This window comes from Phaseolus vulgaris, chromosome 8 (genome assembly GCF_051622355.1).
Source record: "Phaseolus vulgaris cultivar YP4 chromosome 8, ASM5162235v1, whole genome shotgun sequence".
Lineage (NCBI taxonomy): Eukaryota > Viridiplantae > Streptophyta > Magnoliopsida > Fabales > Fabaceae > Phaseolus > Phaseolus vulgaris.
Window position 1 is genome coordinate 44960636 of NC_143505.1, and position 26505 is coordinate 44987140.

Genomic DNA, 26505 nt, shown 5'->3' on the forward strand with positions numbered 1-26505 from the left:
TTTATAAATATGGGAGGAATCGATTTTAGGAGACAATTTTAATAATTTTGTTTGCAAGAAATTTATATGAATGATTTTTATATGTGCATCAACGTCTATCAAGATAGAATGTTATATGTTTTTATTCATTGAAACTACAGACGAGTAAGAAGGGTTAACCTTGATAGTTGTCGTTTTGCTGTCAAATTAAAATGATTATAGTGTAGACCTATCTAACTAGGGATGACAAAGCGGGGCGGGTCGTGCGGGCCGGCTCGCGGCCCGCTGGTAAAAAACGCGGGGCGGACTAACCTTTTCAACCCGCTAACCCGCATTAGCCTGCAGCCCGCGCGGGCCAGCAGCCAGGCGGGGCGGACTGGCCCGCTAACCCGCAAGAAAAAAAATTGGCACTTAGTAGCAGCTGGGCAACGTAATTAGGTTTTCACAAAATTTCAAAGAAAGAAACCCAATACAATCGCGTCAATAATGTTTATGTTTAATATTTTTTAATTAATGTTTATGTTTAATGTTTTGGAATTAGGTATTTTTAATGTTTTGGAAGTGGGAGAATAATGATATTTGATATTTATCTTAATGTTTTGATGTTTCACTATGTTTGAAAAGGAAGAAAAAAACATTTAGGTTTGATAGTAACAAATATATAGGTTTAATTTGACAATTTTTTAAGAACAAAATGTAAAAAAAAATTATATATATTTAATTTTTAAAAAAAAAGAAAAAAGAACGCGGGCTGGCCCGCAAACCCGCGGGCCAGCTCTAATGCGGGGCGGGTCAAGAATTCTAACCCGCAATAACTTTGTGGGGCGGGCCAATGCGGGGCGGGCTGGCCCGCTTTGCCACCCCTATATCTAACACTAGAGAGATGATAGTATAATTGTGGTCAAATGACCCCAAGTTGTCTCCCAACGAATCCAATAGTGAAATCAGTAAATCAGTGTTTAGAATCTATATGCAAGCAATAAAAGTTAGAAATAACAATAAATATAAAAAAGGGTTGAGATTGTTTAACCGAAAAATATAACAGAGAGTAAACAACAAATAAAAAGCGATTCATTCCTAAGTTTTTCCACCAATGAATTCTTCACAGGTCTTCTAAATATTAGCATCCTTCAATTCTCACACAGGACTAAACTAGATTGAACATGCGTCAGTCTAATTCAACTTGAAGTTCACTACTAAAGCATGCATCAACTAATTTAATCAGTACCCACTTTGTTCCATGTGTATACTCCATGGGAATGCTTATCTCTTCTCTTGAATCATGTGTCCAAGAAATTAATTAGAACAATGCAAACTAACTAAGAAACCAAAGTTTAAGATAAGGAAGACTCTCAATCATGCGTCCAAGTACAACCTCTCACAAAAATCAGTTTTCCTGGAGATTAAAATATTAAAACAATTGTTATAGAGAATTAAAAGACGAAACTTTTATTGATCATAACCTTAGAACTCAATGGGGAATTACAAAGGAATCAACCAAAAAGGTTTAGCCTTCCATGCGGAGGAAAAACAAAAGAATTACAAAGAAGAAAAGAAACTAAGAAAATCCTATGAAACTTCCCCCTTTCTCCTTAAAGCTTGTGTCTTTTAATAGGTTTTTCTACTCCAAGGATCTTGAGAAATATTATTGTTTAGATTTTGTGAACAGTTTCTCAATTTCTAACTTTCCAAAATTCTTGTATTTTGCAGAAGATTTACTTCCAATTTTGTTCCTGAGATATTGTAGATTTTATTTTCTCTTTCTTCTTAGATTTTGTTTTTTGTTTCGATTCAAAGAAGCAACTTGGATTTTTTTCATATTTGGCCAATTTGTAAAGGTAGACATTTCTTTCAAACTAATCTAAAAAACACAAAATTAACACACACAAAAATAGTTAAGGCCTAAATAAGCCCAATTATATGAATCTGAATTAAAATAATGGATTTATTTATTATTATAGTCCAATAATATATGATTAAAGCTATTGAGTGTGAATAAATATATGCTCATCAAACCTCATTTCGAATTTTCTTAATTGAATTATTTTACTCATTTATTTTGTTTTTATTTAATTTTCACGCAAACTTATGTCAATATCTTTCGAATCAAATTATTGTACATAGTCTTATACTTAGTGAATGCTATGATTATGATTTTAAATAATTTTTTCTTTTGGATTCGATATCCGTCCTTAGGGACAAATTATTACTTCTGACTCGATATACTAGTTGTAAAAGAGTCAACAAGTTTCTAACTCTCGATGCTAATCAAACAAGGATTGTCAAAAATCTATCAAGGGAAGGTTCCAATTGGTTGCCAATGGTCTTTCAAGCTCAAATACAAGGCAGATGGGACAATAGAAATACATAAGGCCCGTATAGTAGAAAAAGGGCATACTCAAACTAAAGGGACTATCTACAAACTTTTTCACTTGTGGCAAAAAATGACCACTATAAGGTAGCTTTTGTCTCTTGCTTATGTGCTAAAATGAAAGCTAAGGTTGTTAGACGTCAATAATGTCTTCTTACATGGTGAATTAAATGAAGAAGTATATATGGTAGCTCCTCATGGATTGGACACTATTTTACTGATAAAAGTGTGTAAGCTCTAAAAGGCATTGTATGGCCTTAAAACAATCCAACATGGAATAGTTCGTTAGACTCTCCTCCTTCCTTTCCTACGGAGGTTACGCATAGTCCATGCATGATTATTCTTTGTTTATTAAGTCATCTAATGATTCTTTAACAACAATTTTGATGTACGTGGATGACATAAGTTTGACAGGGAATGATAACCAAGAAATAACACAAATTAAGAAAGCTCTTGATGCTTCCTTCTGCATTAAAAATTTGGGAACTTATATTATTTTCTTGGTTTTGAGGTGGCATGAACCAAACAAGGAATTTTGATGAACCAATGAAAATATGCATTGGAGTTATTGACTAAAGAATTTCGAATGAAAAGCAACATTTACATGATTGAAAGTGCTAAAAGACTTTCAATAAACTTAAGAGAATTGTTTTATGATCCTCTTGCCTATAGACGTCTTCACTCATTTCATGGAAGTCAAAGAAGTAAAACACAATATTCAAAAGTTCTTGTGAAGAGAGTATAAAGTCATGACAATTGTGACCTATAAGATTTAATGGCTTACCTTTCTCATGCGAGACTTTCAAAACCCTTCAGAACTCCATCCTTATATATATATTTTTTTTAACAACAAAGAATATAATAAAATAAAAAGAGATACTTATGGGGTACCTCAACCTAAATACAAGAAACATGCAACTCAATACACATATAGCAATTTGTTTCTAAAAAAAAAGAGCCCTGCAGTCGGGTCAACACCATGATAATTTAAAAAACCCCTTTTCTTTCTTGTAAGCTCCCAGCGGCCCCGCTTCCATCACCTCCTAAAACTCATTCTTCTTAGCCTATTATAGAGGAAAGAAAAGTGACCACTCACCAGTGTAGAATAATGCTATAGAAACCTAGAGAATTACCACGTGCCTTCACATAAAGGAAGCCAGGACAAATACATCTTTTGAAAGCAGAAAAAGAACAGAGAGAAATGAATATCCAATATCTATTACTCCCTGAAGTGCTTATGTTGCTTCCAGAATATCATTTACTTCTCTGTATACCAAGTAAAACTGCATTGCTTCCTTCCAAATACTCCAGTACTAGAACCTTCGTCATTTCTTCCTACCATTCTGCTTCCTTAAATCTGCATATACTCACCACAGGGAACACTTTGATTTTCCTAACATCACCTACTACTTATCCCTCCATCCAGTCCTCCACCCTCGCTAAAAAACTAGCAAATTACACCTCCATACAGTTAACTCCTTTGCTTCCCCTCACTCCCTGCATAAAAAAACAAACACCAGTTTTGTTGCTTCGTATCCTCAAAGATATGCTGAAGTGTATTGTCCTACCCTGCAGAACCTTTGTTTTACTCAAACTTTTGATGAGACACAATTCCCTTTGTCCACGGTATCCCTTCATTGGCACGACTACAACTCACTGCCATCCTCACACCTCTCCTAGCTAACCCCGGTACCGTGTACATGATGTGAAGTTGCCACTTCTCAGCAACATCCCCCACCTCAACAGTTTTGTAGACAAAGGCCCGGATTGAGAATCCAATCCGAGAAAGAGCATCAAAGATAGACCGCCCCATACTTCACATACAACGATGTTGACAGTTGGGCTGAATGGAAGATTTCTTCAACATCTGGTATCCCTTGTTTAAACACAATCAGATTTCTCTAATCCCATATGCTCCAAACAATAGCAACCCACAAACCCTTCCAGACTTGATTTTGCTTAATACTTAAATGAATTAAGTGAAAATTCTCAAAGTGATTTAAAAGATTCTTGTGTTGTACAGACAGAATACCAATCCACCTAAGGCATAGGGACCAGACCCGTTGTGCAAAAATACAGTTCATAAAGATATGTTGGGATGACTCTTCAGCTGCTTTACAAAACACACACATGGGAGAATTTACAGCCACACCTCTCTTGATGAGATTATCATAAGTTGGTAGCCTTCCAAGGAGAGCCCTCCATGTCGTAAACACATCTTTTGATACCGCTTTAGCTTGCCACAACATCGAAAACACATTGTGTGATGCACCATTGAAAGAGTTACGCAAAGTCAAGTATGTAGATTTCACAGAGAAAACACCTTTATTATCCCCGCTCCACACAAAATAATCCTCAGAATCCTTGTTCACAATTTTCCCTGTGATGAGTTTCATCAAATCTGCCTCCATGGATTTTTCCCACTCAAATCTAGTCCTTCTCCACCTTAGCCTCCATGACCACCCTAACTCCCCCCAAGAACCTAGTTCGCCCACCAGCTTTCCTTGATCTAGGGATATGAAATACAATCTAGGAAACAAAGATTTAAGCTTGTTACTATCTATCCGTGCATCTTCCCAAAACCTAATTTTGTCCCTGTTTCCAACTTTCCAAGCAACATGATTATGGAACCACCCCTCACCTTCTCCTTTATCACATGCCTTACCAAGATCACTCCACCACCAAGAATGTTGGTTACCATAACCTTGATTACTTCCATCATCACTATAATACTTAGATAACAAGATCTCTTTCCATTTCCCCTTTTCCTTACTCATCAATCTCCACTTCCATTTTGCTAGCAAAGCTCTGTTGAACTTTCTAATATCCTTGACCCCTAGTCCCCCTTCCTCCTGTGATTTACATACATTTTCCCAATGGACCCAAGATATATGTTTGTTATCTATGCCCCAAGCCCAGAGAAAACTCCTCTGAATACTAGAAATTTTATCACAAACTGATTTCGGTGCTTTATAAAAAGAGAGATAAAACAAAGGTATGGATGTTAAAACCGACTTAATCAAGCATAGTCTACCTGCAAACGATAAGCATTTCCCCTTCCAGACACTAAGTCTAGCTTTAACTTTTTCCACAACTGGTTCCCAAAACTGCATCCTCCTTGGGTTACCACCTACTTGCACCCCCAGATAAATAAAAGGTATCTGCATGATATCGCAATTAAGAGTTCTCGCATATATCTCAAGAATATTTTTATCTACCTGCAAACCTGCCAACTTTGATTTATAGAAATTAACTTTCAGCCCTGAAGCAAGTTCAAAGATCCTGAGAATGACTTTAATTGTAAACACATTGGAGAAGGAGTCTTCACACATGAACAGGGTGTCATCTGCAAATTGTAACAGACAACATTCTAATTCAGCTCTCCCCACCTTGATACCACTTAATACATCCTCCTTCACAACTTTGTGGACTAGGCCAGCCAGCCCTTCTGCGACAATGAGGAAAAGAAACGGTGCCAAAGGGTCACCTTGCCTCAACCCCCTTGTAGGTCTGAACTCCTCCGTTGGGCTACCATTAACCAGCACAGACACTGTAGCCGTCTCCAAACAACCTTTTACCCACTTTATCCATTTTCTATGGAACCCCATCCTCAGTAGCATATCCAACAAAAAGCTCCATCTAACCGAGTTGTACGCCTTTTCAAAGTCAACCTTCAAGCACACCCCACTCTTCCGGTTCCTCCGAACCTCTTCGATTACCCATTGGCCATCATGACACTGTCTAACATACCCCTGTCTTCCAAGCAAGCTGACTGAACGTCGTCTATAACCAAGTGCATGACGTCCTTGATACGACACGATAGGACCTTAGTAATAATCTTATATAGAGCTCCCACTAGAGATATAGGTCTGAAATGATCGATCATGACAGGATCTTTCACTTTGGGGATAAGAGCAATGAATGACGCATTACATCCCTTTGGGAAGGTCCCAGATTCTTCAAACGCATATACAACTTCCATGATATCCTCCTTTAAGGTCTCCCAATTACTGTTAATGAAATTAAAATTAAAGTCGTCTGGACCCAGACTCTTAGATCCCTCGCACAGCCAAACTGCAACCTTTACTTCCTCCTCAGAAAAAATGTTTACCATTTTCAGACTCACCGCCTCTGGAAGAGACCTGAAGTCCACGAGACCTAGTCGAACACCATGATCGGTAGTGGCCATGAACCTTTGTTCAAACACTCTTTTAGCTTCCCTGCGCACAGATTCCAGTTCTTCACACCACTGATTGTCTATTTCAACACCTTTAACTTCATTCCTAAGATTTCTCCACCTAATAATAGAGTGGTAATATTTGGAGTTAGAATCCCCATGCTTAAACCAAGAAGATCTAGCTTTCTGCCTACTTAAAGATTCCACTTTTTTCTCTATCAGTTTCCGCTGACTGAGTAACTCCAGTCTTCTCAGGTTTTCACCCTCCATTAAATCACAATCAGCATCCTTTACATCAAGCTTCTCAATTTCCATCATGATCCTACGCTTACTCTCCTCAAGATTTCCAAATACACTCCTATTCCACTCCTTAAGGTCACCTTTCAAAAACTTCAATTTATCTTTGAGCCTGGACATTCTATTTCCCTACACCTCATAGTTCTTCCATTTTCCCTTCACCAAATCCTTGAATCCAAATTTCGAAAGCCAAGCATCTATTGTTTTAAACGGTTTATGACCCCAATCTTTAACCCATGATTTGGCCACTACAGCACAGTGGTCTGAAACTTCCCTCGGTTGTACATATTGCTTACTCATAGGCCACATTTGGAGCCACTCCAAGGAAACTAGAAATCTATCTAGTCTACTTTTGGCAGACCCATCTGACTTGTACCAAGTAAACTTTTTACCAACAATAGGTAGCTCCACCAACACATTCTTATCAATGAACTCATTGTATTCTCTAATCTCCCTCTTTTGGCTGGAAAATCCTCTAACACATTTCCTTTCCCTTATACTCCTAACAATATTAAAGTCCCCGCAGCAACACCACACCTCATTCTGATTAACCCTTCTTATATTTGACAGAGCCTCCCACATGACTGCCTTATCACTTAGCGAACATGCAGCATACACATTAACGTAGTACATAAGCAATTCAATTTAATATGAACCCCAGTAACAGCTAAGAAACCTCTTCCTTTGACATGGGAGCTATATTCAAACACTTCTTTGTGCCACATAGAAAGAACGCCTTCTGCCCCATTCTCTCCTTCGCTATGCACCCAACCAGTTTTATTATCCCCTCACAAAGCAAAACATCTACTATCAGAAAACTCCGTAACTTTGGTCTCTTGAATACACACAAATTCACTCCCTTCTTACAAATAATATGCTTAAGATATTTCGCTTTTACTCCTCCCCCTAACCCTCTGATATTTATGTTAACAATAATCATAGATAACCAGTCTTCGTTCCCTTCTTCAGCTTACTCAGAACTTGCTTATCCTTATCCTCCATAACCTCCAATTCTTTTAGCATCATATCTTTATCCCGTGAACAATTCGTTCCCAACCTTTTGCCTAACTCCCAAATTCTAGCTGGTTCAGGTTCAACTGCTTCCTTCCTAATACAATTATTACACTCAACAATTTCAGAATCGGATAAAGCATAAGAAATTGAGCTTGACCTGGTCGAGTATCTGTTTCCATAATGTAACGATCTCAGGCCCCCTTTAGAACGCCACCGCTGCTGAACCGTTCGATCCCCCTGCTCCCATAATGCGCGCAGATGACGTACTCTGTCTGATGTTTGAGTGTCGTCCACCACTATGGGTTCTTCTCCTCCACTACCAAGGCTAAGCGTCTTCTTCCTCGAATCTCCCCCACATCCTTCCATCGTAGAGGTTGTTCGACAAATGTTTTACTTTGATTGCGACTTCTCTACCCAAAGGGGAGGGCTAGAAACCCCTTTACTGCCCTCCATTAACGACTCCACCAGCGGCTGCGCCTCCCTCTCACTTTTCGACATCGACGATTGATCGACATCTCCATCTAAATCGCGTGTTCCTCCCAAAGACGTTCCTGCATCTGATACGCGCCCACCCTTGTTACTCAATTGGGCTTGCGATCCAATTTCCTTACATTGGGCCTCAAATACAATGGGCCTATTATTAAGAGAACTAAATGACTCCACCACTTCTACTAGGTTGGCCAAGATGCTTTGTATAACCCCACATGCGACATTGATTTGTTGAGTAGCTGACACAGTTGTCCCCTCCGCTGATACTCCCTATGAGCTCAATTCCTTTTTCGTGCAAAAAGAAGTAGATTTTTTCTGACAAGCCACAAAGTCTTCTGCACATTCTTTTCCAAGGCCTTTTTTTTGTTTTTCCCGTTACCCACCCCCTTCCTACCCCTTTGGTAACCTCCGACCACCATCTACTCCCTTCTCCTTTCTCCCCCTCTTCATTACTTAGTTTCTCGGATAAAACAGAATCCTCAACAAATGATTCGAAGGATGAAACACTATCCGATGAGCATTTAAAGTTATGAACACATTTGCATCTACATTTATCTCCATCAAAACAGTTCAGTTCCTCCACAAGGATAACGTTATATAAAATCCCATTGATCTGAAAACCTTTGGACAAGTCTACCTTACGAGACTTTAACATTCACACCTTAAACCGAGCATACTCCAACCGATTCCAGGACAAAGACTCTTCATCCACCTCCACCAACGTTGCTACTTCCTCCACTACCTTCGAAAAACACTCCTTACTCCACAAGTGAAAGGGTAACCCAAAGCATCTAACCCAAACACGTTTATGGCTTACCGCGAACGACTCTGACCAAGGTTTAACTTCTTCGAAGAAGCAGTCGAACCAATCTTTATTACTTTTAACGAAATTGTCCCAAAAAAAAACCCTAAGCATGTTCATCCCTCCCTTAATACATTCTTCCTGCAGAAGCTCGAAATTACAGTCCGCCATCATACGTCCAACCATACTATTTACCATCCACGGAAGAATAGACACCTTAGTCGTAAAACCATGACCTCTCCATGGATCGTTATGTGGTCTTCTCACTACATCAGCATAGGATTGCTTAGCTATGTCTTTCCTTATAACATCCTTCCCTCCTTTTTCCCTCCATACCTCCTTATCCTTCCTCTGTAAATTCTGATTGTGATACTGAATACCGCCACCACTTTTACTCTTTTCCACCGAGACATGACCATTACCATTACTCTTAATCCTTTCCCTCCTGTACTTTGGTAGGTTAACATGAAGCTTCATATTCCCAATAAAACAACAATCTAGCTCCTTTTTCAGGCTCACAACATTTCCTACATCAAAGAATCGCACAAAACCAAACCTTCTGCCCCATCTATTCAACCGTTTAAATATGAACACTTCTTTAACCCTAACCCATTTCTGAAATAACTTAAGCATTTCGTATTTACCATGACTCTCTGAAAAAATTGAGAAGAAAAAAGTGGTGAAAGAATTGGTCGAATACCGATAATGGTGCTCCACGGGTCTTCTCCGTAGGTCTCCACCCTTCTCACCTTTCTCCACCCTCCACTCTTCCTCCATCCTTATATATTGTCATAACCAATCTATATGTTGTCAATCCTATATTTCATATATTTAACATACAACTCATACTGAATTGGACTATAATGTGATAAAAGACTCCACATAGCCTTATCATATTGTTACCTATTTCCTCTTCCTGGCAACTTATTCACATTTAAACCAAAAGTTCGGGTCCAATAGTTTCATTTTTGAGTTCCCTAGATAGTTCTCTTCGCATCTACTCCTAACTCGCAAGGAGATATCAAAGAAGAGAAACACTTGAATTTTGAAATGGCATATATATATTTGAATGAGGCCTACCTTACCGTTTTGGTAGTAACTACTACCAGTGCCTTTAAAAAGCGAATGTGCGAAGTGGCGAGTAAGTGCAGCGGCGTAATGTTAGTGGTGTAATTGGACTCACAAACTCTAGTCCCTTTTCTTTTGTTTGTTTATTTAATTAGTACATTTGGTGTGTGTTGTGTGTATATGCTGACCTGTAGCTCTACTTTTAAAGACAACAAATTAAGAAACATTTCTTCCACATATCATTTATCTCTTTTGTGTGCTTTTCTATTAGTAATTGTTTCCTTCCATTTAAAAATAATAAGAATTTTTTTAGGAAAAATAAATAAAAATATCTTTATTTGTCCTCATCATCTAAATTTATTGTATTTAAATAGTTGTCATTTTATATGTATATTTTTCTTGTTTTTCACTTCTAATATACAATCAAATAACTTAATTATTTCACTTTTTTTTCTTTATTTTCAAATTCTTTCTTTCCCTTTTATTTTTTTCCTCCCTTAACTTAGTGTATATTACCTTTAATAAATTAAAGAAATAATAAAAAATGAATAAAATATAACACAGTAGAGAAAATCCTAAAGAAAAATAAAATGCACAAAAGAGTAAACCGAGAGAAAGAGAATATCTCAAGGACAAAAACAGAGACAAGCATGAATGAGTTATTTTTCTCTTACTTAAGCTCCAGGAACATACAAAGGGTCAAAGCAAAACAAGAAAAAAGGTAGATAGCAAAACGCAGCCTCTATAGCGGGCACTGAGGGAAGGATTTGAACATAGCAAAAAATCCCTCTAGATATCATTTTAATAATTAGTAGGAAAATCTTTATGGTAATAGTCCTAAGGGACCTATTATGTTCTTGGTGATGCAAGAACATTCTTTCCTGCTCCAGAAGGAACATTGATCTCAATGCTGTCAAAAATGCCTGATCCTGATGCTGCACTGTCCTTAATTGGCAATTCTTGGCCTTCACTTTTCTCTGCCTCGGTTTTGTTCACATTGTCTTTGCTTTTTCCCCATACCACTGTATAAAGTCCACTCACAATGATAATTGCTCCAATTACACTGCAAATAAACCACACTTTAATTTTGGTATTGATAATGAAGAGAGAAACTATATATGTTAATTGAACATTGCATGCTTCTTACCTTCCCATGTAAACTTGCTCGGCCAAGACAATGGATCCCAATGCAGCAGTGATAATCATACATAGTGGACTGAAAGAAGTCACAAACACAGGTCCACGTTCCCTGGTCACAACTCCTTGTACATAGTATGCCATTCCAGAACACACCACACCCTAGTAAGTTATCAAAACATGTTGTTAATTAGTTGAACCATTAACCATTAGACTAAATAATTAGTCTATAGGGTTGAAAGCATGGTTATTAATTGTTAATGAATTGAAAAGTGTATAAGGTATATGAGCAACAAATGGGTAGGTAGAATAGTATGAAAAGGTGCTCACAGAATAAACACAAGCAAGGAGCCTTGAGTCGATGCCTATGGACCACACACTCATGTCACGTTCAAATATAAAGCTTGCAATTGAACCCTCAAAAATGCCCAAAAAGCAAATCCAAGCTGTGACTGAGAGCTCTGCCGGGTACATCTTCAATGTGAAGGACTATAATCCACAAAGCACAGTACAAGATGACACTCATCAGTACAAGAACATTTTTATTTTAAACTTTTGCTTAGATAAAATGAGAATCAATATAATTTTTTTCTAACCATAGCTGATATGAATTTTAAGGCCGTCAACATGTTTAACTTGTAATAATTTAAGGTTGCCTTGTTATGTAAAAGTATGTATACTACTTGGTCATAGCATAATTAATAAATGAAAGTAAAAGAAAGTGCAAGGATAGTGTGTTATACCTGCAAGATAAAGAAACTGGCCCAACCACCACAACTTGCTAGGAGCATTACTGTGCCAAGCACCCAGTTTTGTTCAGATGGTTGTGTGGTGCTGCCACTTTCCTGGTGGTTTGCTTGACCCTTGACGAACTGAAGGGCAGAGCCTTTGTACAAGGTCATAACCATGGCTCCTGTGACTGTTACTGCGGTTCCAATTACCTTGGCCACGCTGTGTATTTTTCTCAAATTCACTGTCTCTAACCTGGTTACCACATTGCAGGAATATAATATGATCAGGCATGATGCATCCCTTGAAATTCTTGTTTTGTTGCTTAACGCAACTTCCAAACACACATTGCGTTGGATTGCATTACATCTAAGTCTTGATTGATATATATTATGAATATTCTTAAAAGTGTGTGAGAATGACCCATTTGTGCTGCCACATGTCAACGGGTGGTCCCATACCATGCATGGTCTTGTCCATCACTATAATGAAAATCTCCTCTAATTGATCGTGTCTGTTGTCTCTGCTGTTCCACTAATTAAATTTCACCCACTAATAATGAATCAAATTTTGTCTCTCCTAATATTTACTTTTAGTATTTATATTTATTATAATTTATTTCAGTTTCTTACTTTAAAAACTTGTATTTTTGTTAAATGGATAACAAAATATTCTTAGTAGAAAATAATCACAAAAGTGGCATCTTTTCTTTTGAAATGTTCGAACAGAAATTATTAAATCAAGGGTGATAATATAACTGTCAAGAATATATATATATATATATATGTGTGTGTGTGCGCGCGCGCTGTACAGTACTCAGTTCCTCCTCGTGTGAGTGTGCCTTTACTTTTGCGTAAGAGAACTAGCTGTCATTAGTATTATGGTGAAAGGATTGAAGCATCTAGTTACCTGAATATAAGTGCCATTATAAAAGTAATGGCTGGGAGAACATTAACTGTGGCCGATGCAAACGTTGTTGAGGTGTTCTTCATCCCCATGTTGTACAAGTTTTGGTCAAGCACTGGCCTGTTTTCATCACAGTTATCAGATCACAAATTCTGTAAGGAAATAAACACTACTTTTTTTTATCAGAAAAAGAGAGAATAAAGAGTACTATTTTTTTTATAATAAATAAAAAGTACCATGTAATATGTAATTCATAACTTCTTAATTACAATGTTGTAGCATTAAAATTTAATTCAAATCTATGAAAAAAGTCACATCTCAAAGTACAGAAAGATGCGCCTATTTCGTACTTAGACTAGATGGTAGATTCTCTGTACAAAAAGGGATGTCTCTATTTGTCATATTCTGTCTCAGTTTTTTCATTTTCTGCTTTTTTTATAAGCCGAATTTTGTTGACATAGTTTATACCTGCCTGAGGTTATATTGGTGAGATGAAAAAATAGTTCAATCTATAGGTTATATCTGTGGTTGAACATGAACAGGCTAATGATTTTCTTCAAAGAGTAACACTAGAGGCATTAGTATCCTTTTCCATTGCATAATGATTAAAATAAGGAAAGGAAAATCATAATCATGATTAAACTAATTTAGTTGCTTAAACTTTAGAGACAGACATCTAGTTGAAATTGAAGTCTTATTAGAAAAAAAAACAATCAAACTTTTGTAGAAACCATATGATCATATTTTTTTTATCATCAGAAACCATTTGATCATGGAAAGCTATAATGAGTTTTTATTATTATTCATGAACCAAATGTGTTATAAATGTTAAAATTGTCATTGAATGAGTCTTGTAAAGAATTTTATATTATATTTACTATTTTTTGGTGGATTGCTTCCTTCGGTATGATGTGTCCACTAGAAATGGTGGGTCCATACGATGAAGCCCCATTGTCGAGTTGTCGCATATCTAATGTGTGATATTTTGGAAATCGAAATTAATTTTCCTTAATGCTCTGTTTAAAATATGACTGATTTATATATAAGAGTTGAAACACAGTATTTCTATTAATTTATTGTTGATAAAAAAAATTGTTAATTTTTTTACCATTTTTGGTTTTCAACGAGGCACACAACAGAACCGATTAGCAAGCTAGACGCCATAAAAAAATAAGTAGCCGGTGTTTAATGAAATTATTTGTTGGTTTAGAAGACTTTTATAATCTGTACATTTTCTTAATTGAAAAATTTAAATCCATGTTTTATGAAAATGGGTTGAATAATTTCTTCTATCAAAGGTAGGCTTTATTCAACAGGGAAGAATATAGACTTTGTCTTTCAAAGGTAGTATTTAGTAGTAATTAATATTAAGGATAAGGGTGTAGGTGTCATAGACATAGCTAGAAAAGCATGCATGCATGTGTACTACTTCAAATATTTTTCAGTTGGGTCTATGAAGGGACTTAGAAGAAACAAACAAAAAGATACTATATTTAGTTTTTCAAATATATATATATAGTGATACGTGTTGAGAGGGTTGAAGAGCCTTACTCAAGGAAACCAAGTGCTGCTAGCCTCAGGAACACAGGGAGAGTCATCTTTGGTCGTATTTTTCTGTAAAAAGGAAACATCAAAACACAAACACTTATAAATCGTCGCAAGTTAATTAAAGAAAAAAGTTAAAATAGCTACAAAAGGCATAAAACGGAAGAAACATTACTTTTTGTACGTGATAGTTGTGCGGTAGAGGGATGATAAACGTGAAAACTTTTTGCATGGATTTATTTTTCCTCTCATAAAATTTTGGTATGTTTGTGCTTATTAATATTAATGAAATAAGGAAACAGACAACATAGAATGTGTGTTTGTTTTTTAACAATCTTAGTCTAGAAAAAACACGTTGAAAGGAACAGGTTGAAGATGCTATAAGGTGAATAGAAAAAGAGTTAAAAACTGATGAAAAAGGTTGAGAAGAAAGATTTGAGGAGGAGAGAAAAGACCTTTCAAGAAAAAATGCAAAAGGGGCCATGATGAGAGTGGCAACTATATGACGGTACACTGAGAGTACCCAATGGCTCATGCCATGCTTGAAAGAAACCATGGTGATGATGTACATTCCTGAGTAACCAAACTGAAGGGACACCATAGCCAGGTAAGGCTTAGCCTTGTTGAACCCTTTGCCAAATCCACTAGAAGCATTTTCATTTTCCATTTTGTAGCTAACACAAAGCACACACACCACTCCCACACAGACTCACTAACGAGCTATTTGGTTCACTTGTGAGTTTGTGGATGACATACTTAGAATGAACAGCCTTTTTATAGGCCACAAAAGCAAAATTTCAAGACGCACCGGTTTTCGCAGTAGTGCATGGCACTAACTCTCTCACCTCAATTTTCATTCCCACAGATTCCCTTATCCATTAGGGAAAAAAAGAAACATATTCCGAGTACAATTTCTAGAATAATGTTATATTTTTCTTATAGAATAATGTTATATATATGTTTAATAGAATAAAAAAAATTCTAAGGAAAATGTCTTTTGTATATCTGTGGAAAATAGTTCATGTTGCTCTCTCTCTCTCTCTCTCATCATGGCCCCTTTGTGTTTGTTTATGAGTGGGGACATTTGATTTCAATGGTAACCAAGTGGAAAAATAGTGCTTAGACATGACGCATGCAAATCAATGATATATTTTCTTAAGGGGTATTACGTAAGAATGGATGCTATAGTTTGTACAACATTGAGAACCATGGAAAGATTGAAAAAAATCACCAAGTAGGGTTTTCACCTATGGTTACAATGTGCATATATAATATTATAAGTAGCTTAACCCAAAGTAAAAAAGAAGAAGAAAGAAACAAATAAATATATATATATATATATATATATATATAAAATGAGTTACTGGTGTGGATGCATACTGATATATATGTAGATGTCATAATCCTTAATGATTGATGTGTGATATCTTATTTGAGTTGAAGACATATATCTCTACCTGGGGTTGGAGATTTGAACATCTAATTTAACACGGCTATGCTATGGTTTAGACATTATTTGACAATTATTGTGAAGGTTGAAATAAGAAGTGATGATGAAGTATGAAGGTAGCTAATAGGAAAATTCCATTTTTGTTATGTATGGTTGAGAAGTTAGTGCGAGTGACGTGGGGAGTAGTCATTCACAGATACCGTAGAATGATAGTGGATGGATCTGATACATGTTTCAACGTCAGAGGGGTCATGCTCAATTATTTTAAACAATGAAAGAAAAGGATAATGAGAGTGATTAACAAATTGGTGGCCTCCTTGGATTTCAATTACAACAAATTACACTTGATTATCCACTCATGCCATTTGCGTATGGAATACCTCTTCACCTCAACTTGTCTTCTCAATTCTCATTTCTTGGATTATCTCAAACCCAAATATGTTTCATATTAGGAAAGACAATAACAAAACTTCTCGACCAATTTTTTTCATTTATGTCTTCATATCATCAATCTTTTCTCATCACAAAAATATATATAATTTTTAAGTATTTTTTGTATTCTTGTTTTATAGAAAACTACTTCTACAAGACCAAAATATGTATCTAGAGAAATCTACGTATAATTTAAGTAATGTTAACATTCTAAATGTCCATTATTATAAATAATGCCTTAAATGTTAAGCATAATTGACAATTAATTTATAAGAAAATAAAATGTTCGTATGCAAATATTTCCCATTTTAACTGTTATTATTGACATGAAGTTTCTTTTTCATTTTTTTTATACAGAATTACTTTTGGAACAAATTTTCTTCTTTTTGTTTGTTCGCTTTAAATAATATTTCACTTTGAATAATATAAAGTTATTTTCAGTTTAGATCTTTTGAGTTTTTTTTTCTATTTTAGTTCCTATAACTTTTTATTCAATGTTAGTCTTATTAATCCATAACATTATTATACTAATCAAGAGTAACACATAAGCCTAATATTTCTCAAAAACATGGACTAAAATCAAAATATTTCTTACAATTTTGTAAGGACACCGAGAGGCTGAAATAAAACAAAAATAGCTCAAAGACAAAATCAAATCAAATAAGAGGACCAAAAATTACATACAAAAGTGACTAAAACATATTAAAAATGTTTTTCTTTTTATATTACCAGGAGGAACTCTAATTTTTTTTTAAAATTTATATAGTTACAGCTTTTCCCTAGCTATCTTCGTCATTTCATTTTTCCTTTAATAATGAGTAACCTGTGAAAATCCAAACGCGTGCATCATGTTGCCATTAATGGACATCAATATTTGGAAATCTGATTTGTTTAGTTTCAGAAAATGGATAATAAGTTTCTAAATACATTTAACATTCTTATCTTGTGTTGTTACGTTGTCTTTCTCACACAGCGAATACATTAGATTAATTAAAAAAATTACCTTAACTCTACCAGATTTTTAATATCTTAGGTACATACGTATTTATCAACCTAGGCAACAAACCATATCATTGGAAAAAAAATGTTACCCGAAGTTAAAGATGTCTCTCTTTTTCTCTCTCTCTTTAAAAATCTAGTGAAACCAACGAAATTAAGTGCAGTATATAGAATCTCTCTCTTGTGACCTAATTTCAGCAACTATGCTAAATAATAATATGATATAACAATAATAAACTTATTTTCTATCCAGATGAATATCTTATTTATTAAAATATTTAAAAGTAATAAATTTTTTAAACAATAAAATAATGTCATATAGTAAAGAAAAAAAACTTATTTTAAGAATAAATATAAATAAATATAAAAAGGTGAAAGCAAAAATCTAACATTCTAAAAAATGCAACTTCCGGACGCATTTCAAAACACCACTTATAGTAGTGTTTCAAAAAATAATCCTTTATTTAAACACAACTAAATAGAGTTACACAAACTAATAAAAAATACCATATAAACTAGTTGATAGTCTGTTTATTTTTTCAATTGTAATAGTGAACTTCATTTTATTTTTACGTTACAAAAGATAATTTTTTTAACTAACTACAAATTACAAATAAAATAACTTAACTTTGAGGATGCCATATACTTTGCATTGAATCTAATAAAGTTGTTGTATATTTGATAAATTAAATGTAAATAACATACTTATAAAATACTCAATTCCAATTTTTGTTCCAATTTTTATGGGAGTTTACAAGGGAACTCATATGTCCAACTAGATGCAGAATTGAAACATTTTGCTCGTCCAAGATTTTGAAGCTAACTAATTACTACCCGGGATGTACTTCAATACCTTAATATTTTCATGGGTTAAGTTTGTTTTTTAATTGTTACAAATTGTGAGTATATAACATGGTTTTTGTGGACGAGGATATTTGTTGTTTAGTTTCATAATAGTAGAAACAACAATATTTTTGTAGAAAGTTTTAACGTGTTAAGATACTCTCTGAGGTACGGTTATCTTTCTTTGGGGTTATATATATTTTTTTATAAAGGTTAGAACATTTCTCAAGTATCCCTTATTAATTAAATTCATTTTTTTTCGATAAAAAACATATTCTTGCATTGGAAATAGTGAAACGCAAAAAAAAAATGTAAAATTAAATAGTATATTGTGCAAACCGTTTGTTGATTATCAAAGGGGAGCATTTTGATTTTAGGTGGATAATTAAATGGTTATATAGTAGTGATAAGTATAGTTATTAAGTAATAATTATGGAAGGAGCATAAAAATGCGTAGAGGCGAACCAAGGAATTAAAGTTGGTGGTTTCGTGTTTGGATTCCAACAAGCAATTAGGTTGTGGTTGGTGGAATCCACCATATATAATATTGGGCAGCACTATGAGCATGTGTGAAACAAATACTACTAGGTGGGGGTAGGCATAAAGCAAACTAAACCACATTCTCTATTGGTAAATAGTAACATTACTATACATGTATATATGTTATCCTAAGAGATCCAAATACATATATGTGACTCACATTTCATTATATATGTATATGCCATTATCTTCTTCCAACACAAATATATTTCAACCTATTCTTCGTTTGGATTCACGGTGGACAAACCTTACTTTTCTTTTCAAGCTACTTAATAAGAGATTATTGGAATTATAAATTTTTTAGAGATATAATTAATCTAACGCATAAAAGTAGCATAGAAAATTTATTTATATATAAGTGAGAATAACTTTTATTTTACTTGTAGGATTAGATTAGATTTACAACCTAAAATAAATGTGATATACTCTAACAATTATTATTTGACTTATGAGGTACATGATATACTTAATCTTAAATACTTCATTTAATTTTATTCATTCTTTTGTTAATAAAAAAATATGAAATTATATTTTTTTATTAATAATAACAAATATAATAAATGAAAATATTTGAGAGATACTAAACACAATTACATATATACAAAAATAGACTCACAAAACCAAAACCATCCAGAAAAATACTATTATCCTCCTGAACTTGAAAGTTTCAAACATAAAGAGAGGGATTCTGAAAAAAAATATGTATCAAAATCATATATATGCAAAATACAATTAAAGAATCTAGAATTCGAATAATAGCTGTTGTTTGTTGATCTATATTAACTACCCAAATATACTTCATATCAATTATGGACGTTATAAAATATATTAAAATTTAATCTACTAGATATAATTATAGAAACCAGTTTCTGTAAGATTATGTAAAACTTAAAAGTAAAATATTTTTGTGACATCAACTTTAAATTCAATCCAATACACATCTTCTCGTATATTATAATTAGCTAAACTAATGATGTGCGTCACACTCTTTTTTGCATATCATATTCCCTGGGATTTATTCATATTCTTCCACCCACCAAAAAGAATAGAATGCTGGCATGTTTCAATCTACCTCAGATCAAATCGTTAGAGAGATTAGAAGATATGAATTGTATGTGTGCAATACCAAGGAACCAGAGAAATTGGATTGGCATCATTCTTATATTCCTTCAGATTTATATATATATATAAGAATATGTGTCTGTGTTTTGTACATTTTAACTACAATACTGTTTACCTAATATACAATATGCATATTTTTTGTGACATGCATGGTTTTCTTCTTTGTTTGAAATTTTAGGTTAAGTTACGTAACTAAATATAGAATTTGTGTATAAAAGTAAAATCATGAATCAAAATCAAATGGTTATATATCCAAGTTTGGACACTTGTTTAAATAATTAACCAAAGAAGAAAATGAAAAAGAAAAAGAAAAGCATCACGAAGGTGGTAAGAATAACAGAAACAAGAAATTATATGATGTAAACTCTTTTGTTTATTTTTTTTTTTTACAAAACTACCTACCATAGTATCTAATGACTAAGTTAGTAACTTGAATAAACTTACCAAATACATAAAGTTCTTACTCTAAAGTAATAGATTTTGGGTAATTGAATTCCAGATAGAGATGAAGTACGGAAAGAATTTTAAAACATATGAACTAAAGCATATGTACTCTGACGGATGATATAATAATTGATTTTGCTGTTTATATAATAAGTATACGACCTCATATTTTTGTCTAAAAATTATGGCCACACGTCCCTAACCCTAATGTTCTTTCAATTATTTTCTTGTATATTTTAAAGGAAAACAAAGACTCCACGTATACGTCTTTTTTATTTTTTGCTCAGCAGAACGTATACGTCTATTTTCTCTCTTGCTTTATATGCTTATGCCACATACAAAGATACTCCTAAAGAGACATATTATAATGCTTAAATGTTTCCAACATATCTTGTTCGCTTTAGTTGTTTGTCTTGAGTTTTTTTTGTCAACAAGAAAAAATATATAATATAATGGAACATTAGGGTTCTTATAAAAAAACTACTATATACCCCTCCTGTAACTCCACATCTGGGTAAGACAGTAGTTTGTCTTGGGGGTATGCATTAAGTATACATTTTGAGTTGTCCTACGTAAGAAGCATATTCAGTATCAGGAACAACAATTTGTTACAAAAAGTGGGTGGAATAAATCTAAATCATATAAAATATAAAGCATAAGAAATGAAGATATAAAAATATCTTTTATCTTTCTCCATAAACTATTCTTCTTCTATGTCAACTTTACGAGGATGGATATAGGACTGAAATCTATCCTGGAGAATGTGTAGGGCAATGGTAGTGCACTTAGATGCTGGGAAGGTTAAGATTTAACTTGGGACATTTTTTTTATCAATAATAAAAAAATAATAAATAAAATGAAACACTAAATATCCATATAAAAAATAATGTTATACAGTTCAACACACAACAAAAACAAAATTTGAGCTGCACACAAAAGTAAAATTTAAATTTGAACTGCGAGGAAACCCAAAACATTCTAAGATGAACCTAAAGATAACTATGTTTTTATACTCCAATTACATATTTCTTCCTAAGGTGGTCTTAAAGACAAGACGACGGAGTCTTTCCTATATTTTATAATTGCAAAAAGACCTACAAAGACGGTTAGATGGACAATTAAAATATAATCTTCTTAAAAGTGTAATAGTGGAAAAATGAGAGGTAGGGGTTAATATGTTACAATATGCAAATGATACATTATTCTTTTGTGAGGTAACAAAAGAAAATATATTTGTGCTTAAATCTATTATTCGATGTTTTGAACTTGCATCGGGTTTAAAAGTAAATTATTCTAAAAGAAGATTAGGTGGCAAAAGTGTTGACACGACCACGATAAGAAGATATGCAACGATAATGAATTGTGATACCATGACTACACCATTTACTTATTTGGATATGCTAGTGGGGGGAATCATAGGAAAATAGAATTTTGGAATGAGGTTGTTGATAAAATAAAAAATAGACTATCTAGGTGCAATGAGAAACATTTCTCATTTGATGGTCGGATTTGCTTGCTTAAATTTGTTATTACTTCTATTCCTTTGTTTTATATGACTATGTTTAAAATACCCACAATTGTGAGGCACTGCATTGTGAAAATACAAAGAAAATTTATGTGGGGTTGGGGCAGGGAGGAAAGGAAAATTAGTTGGATTTCATGGGACAAGATATGTAAGGCAAAGGAAAACGATGGTTTAGGAGTTAGGGATTTGAGGTCCTTCAATGTTGCTTTATTAGGAAAGTGGCTTTGGAGATTCCACTACAAGAAAATTTGGTATTACATACAACACCAATTCGTATGTAAGACACTAAATTCGTATGTAAAACATAGTTTCATACAGATTACATACGAAAAAAAAATTGTATGTAAGACTGTCATAGGTAATTGTTACATACAGATTCATAATTCATATGTAACTAAAGACGGATATATCCGTATAAAATTATCTTTTAGATTTACATACGAATATTTCCATATGTAATTACACCAGAAAGTTACATATGGAAATATTCGTATGTAATTACTAATGTATTACATATGGATATATTTGTATGTAACTATAATTTTGTTTTTTTTTTTTGTATATATGAAAGTATTGAAAACCAGTTTTCCAGACCTGGATATACTGAAAGCATTTAGAAACATATATTCATCAACATTCAGACCTGCCCATAAATTGAAAAGCATGATAGAATACTATTTCCAAATGTTCAAAATATCCAAATGTATTTCATTCAAACCAAAAAAAATCATCTAATAAAAAGAATTTCAAGTCATTACAAAGTTTTTAAGAAACTAATAATCATTATAAGCTTGAGTAGGTGAATTGTGTTGCTCATCATGATTACTGTCATGTTGCACTTCATCATTATCTTGCATCTGATTTTGTTGAATATTTGCTTGTTGAGTATTTGGCTGCTGAAAAATATGTTTTGCGGCCGCTACGGCTTTAGGCAGTAGATATTGAATCATAAGATCCAGAAAGGATTAAAACCGAAAATTCATGTGTCGAATCTGCTCCTCACTTGTTGATAGTCGTTATCTAAGTTTAACAATTTCTTCTGGATCAACTTTCTTACTAGAAGATGCTTGTGTTTGTTGTAGGTAATGATCAACACAGTTGTCCTCACAATCGACATGTCCAACCCCGTACACTCGTTCCTTGTACCTTCCACCTACATCTTCTAACCAACAACTGTTTCTTAATCTTTCCTACTCCGCAGGATCTAATGGAGTAGATATTGAGGTACACACAGATGGTGACTTAGATAATGCTCAACAGAATCTACTTTCAAAATCATCCTATTAAAATGATAAATATTTTTTATGAAATAGTAATTAATGTACATGTACAGAAAAGTTGAAAACAACTAACATGTGTCTGCCTCGATCTATCATCAACAAAATTCCCAATGCTCTTACGTAAATGTGTTTGTTGAAACACTTCATCAATATGGACCAAGCGAACAAGCTCCTTTATCTATAAACAATTTTATAAATTAAGGAGGTAATAATTAATCATAGATTAATACAAAATTTTATTGGGGAGTCATACCAAATGAATCATGTGTTCATGCACGCTAATGGATCCTCTGGTGTGCAAACATCCACCTTTTTCGGATAAACGATTCTTTGTAGCTGTATCACATTTTGATAGATACACATGCATGTTCCACTTTTCCAGGAGGCTGTTCCAAACACTATTTCTAATCCATTCTGGTTGTTTACCTTCTTGGCGGACCATTTTAAAGATTTGTGAAACAGTTTGAGAAACCTTCGAATGGAAATTTTTCTTAACTTTTTCCTCATCCTTAACCCTCCATGTGACCTTCCTCTGCAAAACAACAAGAATCATCAATCCAAATTATAAAATATAAGCATTTTTAAAGGAAATAAAAACCAAGTGCCTTAAAATGTTGAAAAAATATATCAGATCAGCCTTTAGGATTGCCCCCCATGTTAGCCATGGCTCACCAAAATGTTGCTTAATGGTGGCAGTGATGGCCTTTGATGCAGTATTTTATGGATAAAACCTAAATACCAAAACAAAGTTAGTCAAAATTATAAGACAATAATAGTAAATTATATAAATTGAAATTTATTATATTCTTACCCTCCTCCAATAGGCTGAATTAGAAGGCAATCACTAACTAAGAGAACCTCCTCCTCTAAGTTATTGACTGCAGAAGCTGAACGCGTCCCTATTACATTTGTATATGGGGATGGTGCAATATCAAGGTTTGGGGTTGATGCATTAAAACCAACATGTGGAGAAAGGGACGAGGTGGATCGATATGGCATGACGAATGGAGATGGTGCGGATGCAATAACATTTGCTACTGATGGGATGGATCCAACAACAATACGTGGAAATGGTGTCGATGCAGTAGCATTTGCTATAGGTGGGGTGGATGCAGTAGCATCTGCTACTGATGGGGTGGATCCAACAACAAGACGTGGAGATGGTGTGGATGCAATAGCATTTTGTACTGATGGAGTTGAATATGGAATAGGTGTAGTGGGTTGAGTGGGTGATGGATTTAGGTTGTTTATTCGTGATAACAATTTTATTACATAATGTTTCTTTCCCTTTTTTTAATTGGCACTAGGTGATGGTTGATCACAACCTCCTGATGACATTTTTATACATGGCATGAAATGATAATGATGGTAATATAAGTTTATTAGGGGAGAAAAATATGCATAATATAGTTTATAGGAAATTTCAACACCAAAAATAAACCAAGAATATGACATTAGATTAACTAATGTAATAAAGAATATGTTAACAACAACAGTACAACACTAGTTCCTACAATAGATATTATTTGTTAACACTTGTCGCCTTTGTCTCATTTAAGACACGATTTTAAGACACTAGCTACCTAAGTCTATTCAGAGCTAAAGATGTCAAAGTCATATCCATATTCATCTTCACTTTCCCCCTTTTCATTGTCTTCTTCCCATTCATTTGTTTCTTCATCTATTTGATCTTCAAACGATGATACATTCTTTATGTCCACTTCTTCAAGCTCAACCTCTAAATCTTGTAATCCTGAAACTTGTTCAACTTCAATCACTTCATTAACATGTGACATTTCATCAACTTGGTATGACACTTCAACTTCTACACCATTAAAATCTATACGACCTCTGGGCTTCGTTTTGATTGCAACACACCAACCACGTTTGTCTCTGTGTGTTGTTGGATATGGTACATAATATACTTGTCGAACATTATGTGCAATGATAAAAGGATCAAATTGCACATATCTTCTATCCATTCAAATATTAACAATACCATATTTGGAATCCACTCGTGTACCTCTTGTTGATGGATAAAACCAATCACAGTAAAATAATACAACTTTCTTATCTAGGTCAAAGAATTGTACTCCACCTCATACATGTGTTGAATCACACTGTAGAAATCATCCCCACCTCCTTCTATAAGGCCTTTTACATGGACCCCACTATTTATTATTTTCTTTATCTCACTCCGTGAATGAGTGTGGAATTTGTACCCATTCACAAAGAATGTGTGCCATTCTTTTACACACCTTAAAGGAGCAAGTGATAAATTTCTTAGGTGTTGGTTCCTCACACTTAAAGGGTATTTATGAACCTATAAATACATCAATGTCATTAAATTTTGATGAAATGGTTAAGGAAGTCAACAAAAAGTAAATTATAGAATTTGAAGATACATACTTGTCCCCTAAACCACAAAGGAAAATTTGCATGTATACGAGCTGAAGCATGTGCTTCAGTAATTTCATTAGAATGTAAGAATGAGCTATCAATAGGTGTCAATGCATTAGGTTTGCGATAATTTAATGAATGAATAACAATGTTTTAAAAGAATATCTTGCACGAGGCTTACTCAAGGTATGGTTTAACTTCATTACAGTTGATCAAAACATGAACATGAGATGAGTTCAATTCTTCATCACTTAACCAACGAGTGAACTCCCTCCTAGAATGACGTCCAGGAGTCAAAGACTGATAACATATGAAAGCCTTTCACTTTCAATCTTGACTTCATTTCTACAATTTTGTGGTCTTAACATAAAGTTTTTGAAATAGTGTGAACAAAAATGAGTTGTTTCATGATGCAAATAAGATGCAAAAATAAATCCTTCTACCCTAGCCTTACTCTTCACTGATCGTTTAACATATCCCATGAATCTATAATCAAAGAAATATGTTATGATTGATAATTATACTTCACATTTTATAAAGACTAATAACTCTTATTATTACCTTTCAAATGGGTACATCCACCTATAATGGATAGGTCCACCAAGTCTCACTTCATATGCTAAATGGATAGGGAGATGTTCCATAGAATCAAACAAATTCAGGGGAAATATTTTTTCCAACTTACAAAGAATTATTGAAATTTTTTGTTCCATCCTAGTAAGGGCATCCTCCTTTAGTGTTGTAAAACACAAATCTTTGCAAAAATGACTTACCTCGATAATGGGATTTATAACATGAGTTGGTAACAAACTAAATGTCATAGGAAGTAGGCATTTCATGAGTACATGACAATCATGGTTTTTCATTCCAAGCACTCTTCCTTTGTTGACATCAACACAACTAACCAAGTTGGAAGAATACCTGTTAGACATCCTAAGATCTTCTAGCCATTGGCA

At 34.1% G+C, this 26505-nt stretch overlaps 2 protein-coding genes and 2 pseudogenes across 2 annotated transcripts; all 4 read right to left on the reverse strand.

Moving 5' to 3' along the window:
* Positions 1-6065: 6065 nt before the first annotated feature.
* LOC150025603 (uncharacterized) lies at positions 6066-6944 on the reverse strand. The gene has a single exon (XM_090294131.1). It carries the CDS (start codon positions 6942-6944, stop codon positions 6066-6068), a length of 879 nt encoding a protein of 292 aa, XP_090150257.1.
* A 3896-nt stretch (positions 6945-10840) lies between these two features.
* On the reverse strand, positions 10841-15842 carry LOC137823758 (WAT1-related protein At1g44800). The gene is made up of 7 exons (XM_068629017.2): positions 14970-15842; positions 14521-14583; positions 12973-13089; positions 12078-12318; positions 11665-11823; positions 11345-11496; positions 10841-11260 (listed from the first exon to the last, which is right to left on the reverse strand). The coding sequence occupies exons 1-7, from the start codon at positions 15179-15181 to the stop codon at positions 11047-11049; spliced, it is 1158 nt and encodes a 385-aa protein (XP_068485118.1). The 5' UTR covers positions 15182-15842; the 3' UTR covers positions 10841-11046.
* Positions 15843-22642: 6800 nt separating this feature from the next.
* Positions 22643-24148, reverse strand: LOC150025604 (uncharacterized; annotated as a pseudogene).
* Positions 24149-24738: 590 nt separating this feature from the next.
* LOC150025605 (uncharacterized) lies at positions 24739-26031 on the reverse strand (annotated as a pseudogene).
* Between the last annotated feature and the right edge of the window lie 474 nt (positions 26032-26505).

Excerpts from the sequence above, each read along its gene's own strand:
- LOC137823758 (XM_068629017.2), bottom strand. The coding sequence starts at position 15,181 with ATGGAAAATGAAAATGCTTCTAGTGGATTTGGCAAAGGGTTCAACAAG. Across the intron at positions 13,090-14,520 it reads GCAGCACTTGGTTTCCTTGA|GCCAGTGCTTGACCAAAACT; the intron begins GTAAGGCTCTTC and ends TGATGAAAACAG. Across the intron at positions 12,319-12,972 it reads ATAATGGCACTTATATTCAG|GTTAGAGACAGTGAATTTGA; the intron begins GTAACTAGATGC and ends TGTGGTAACCAG.
- LOC150025603 (XM_090294131.1), bottom strand. The coding sequence starts at position 6,944 with ATGTCCAGGCTCAAAGATAAATTGAAGTTTTTGAAAGGTGACCTTAAG.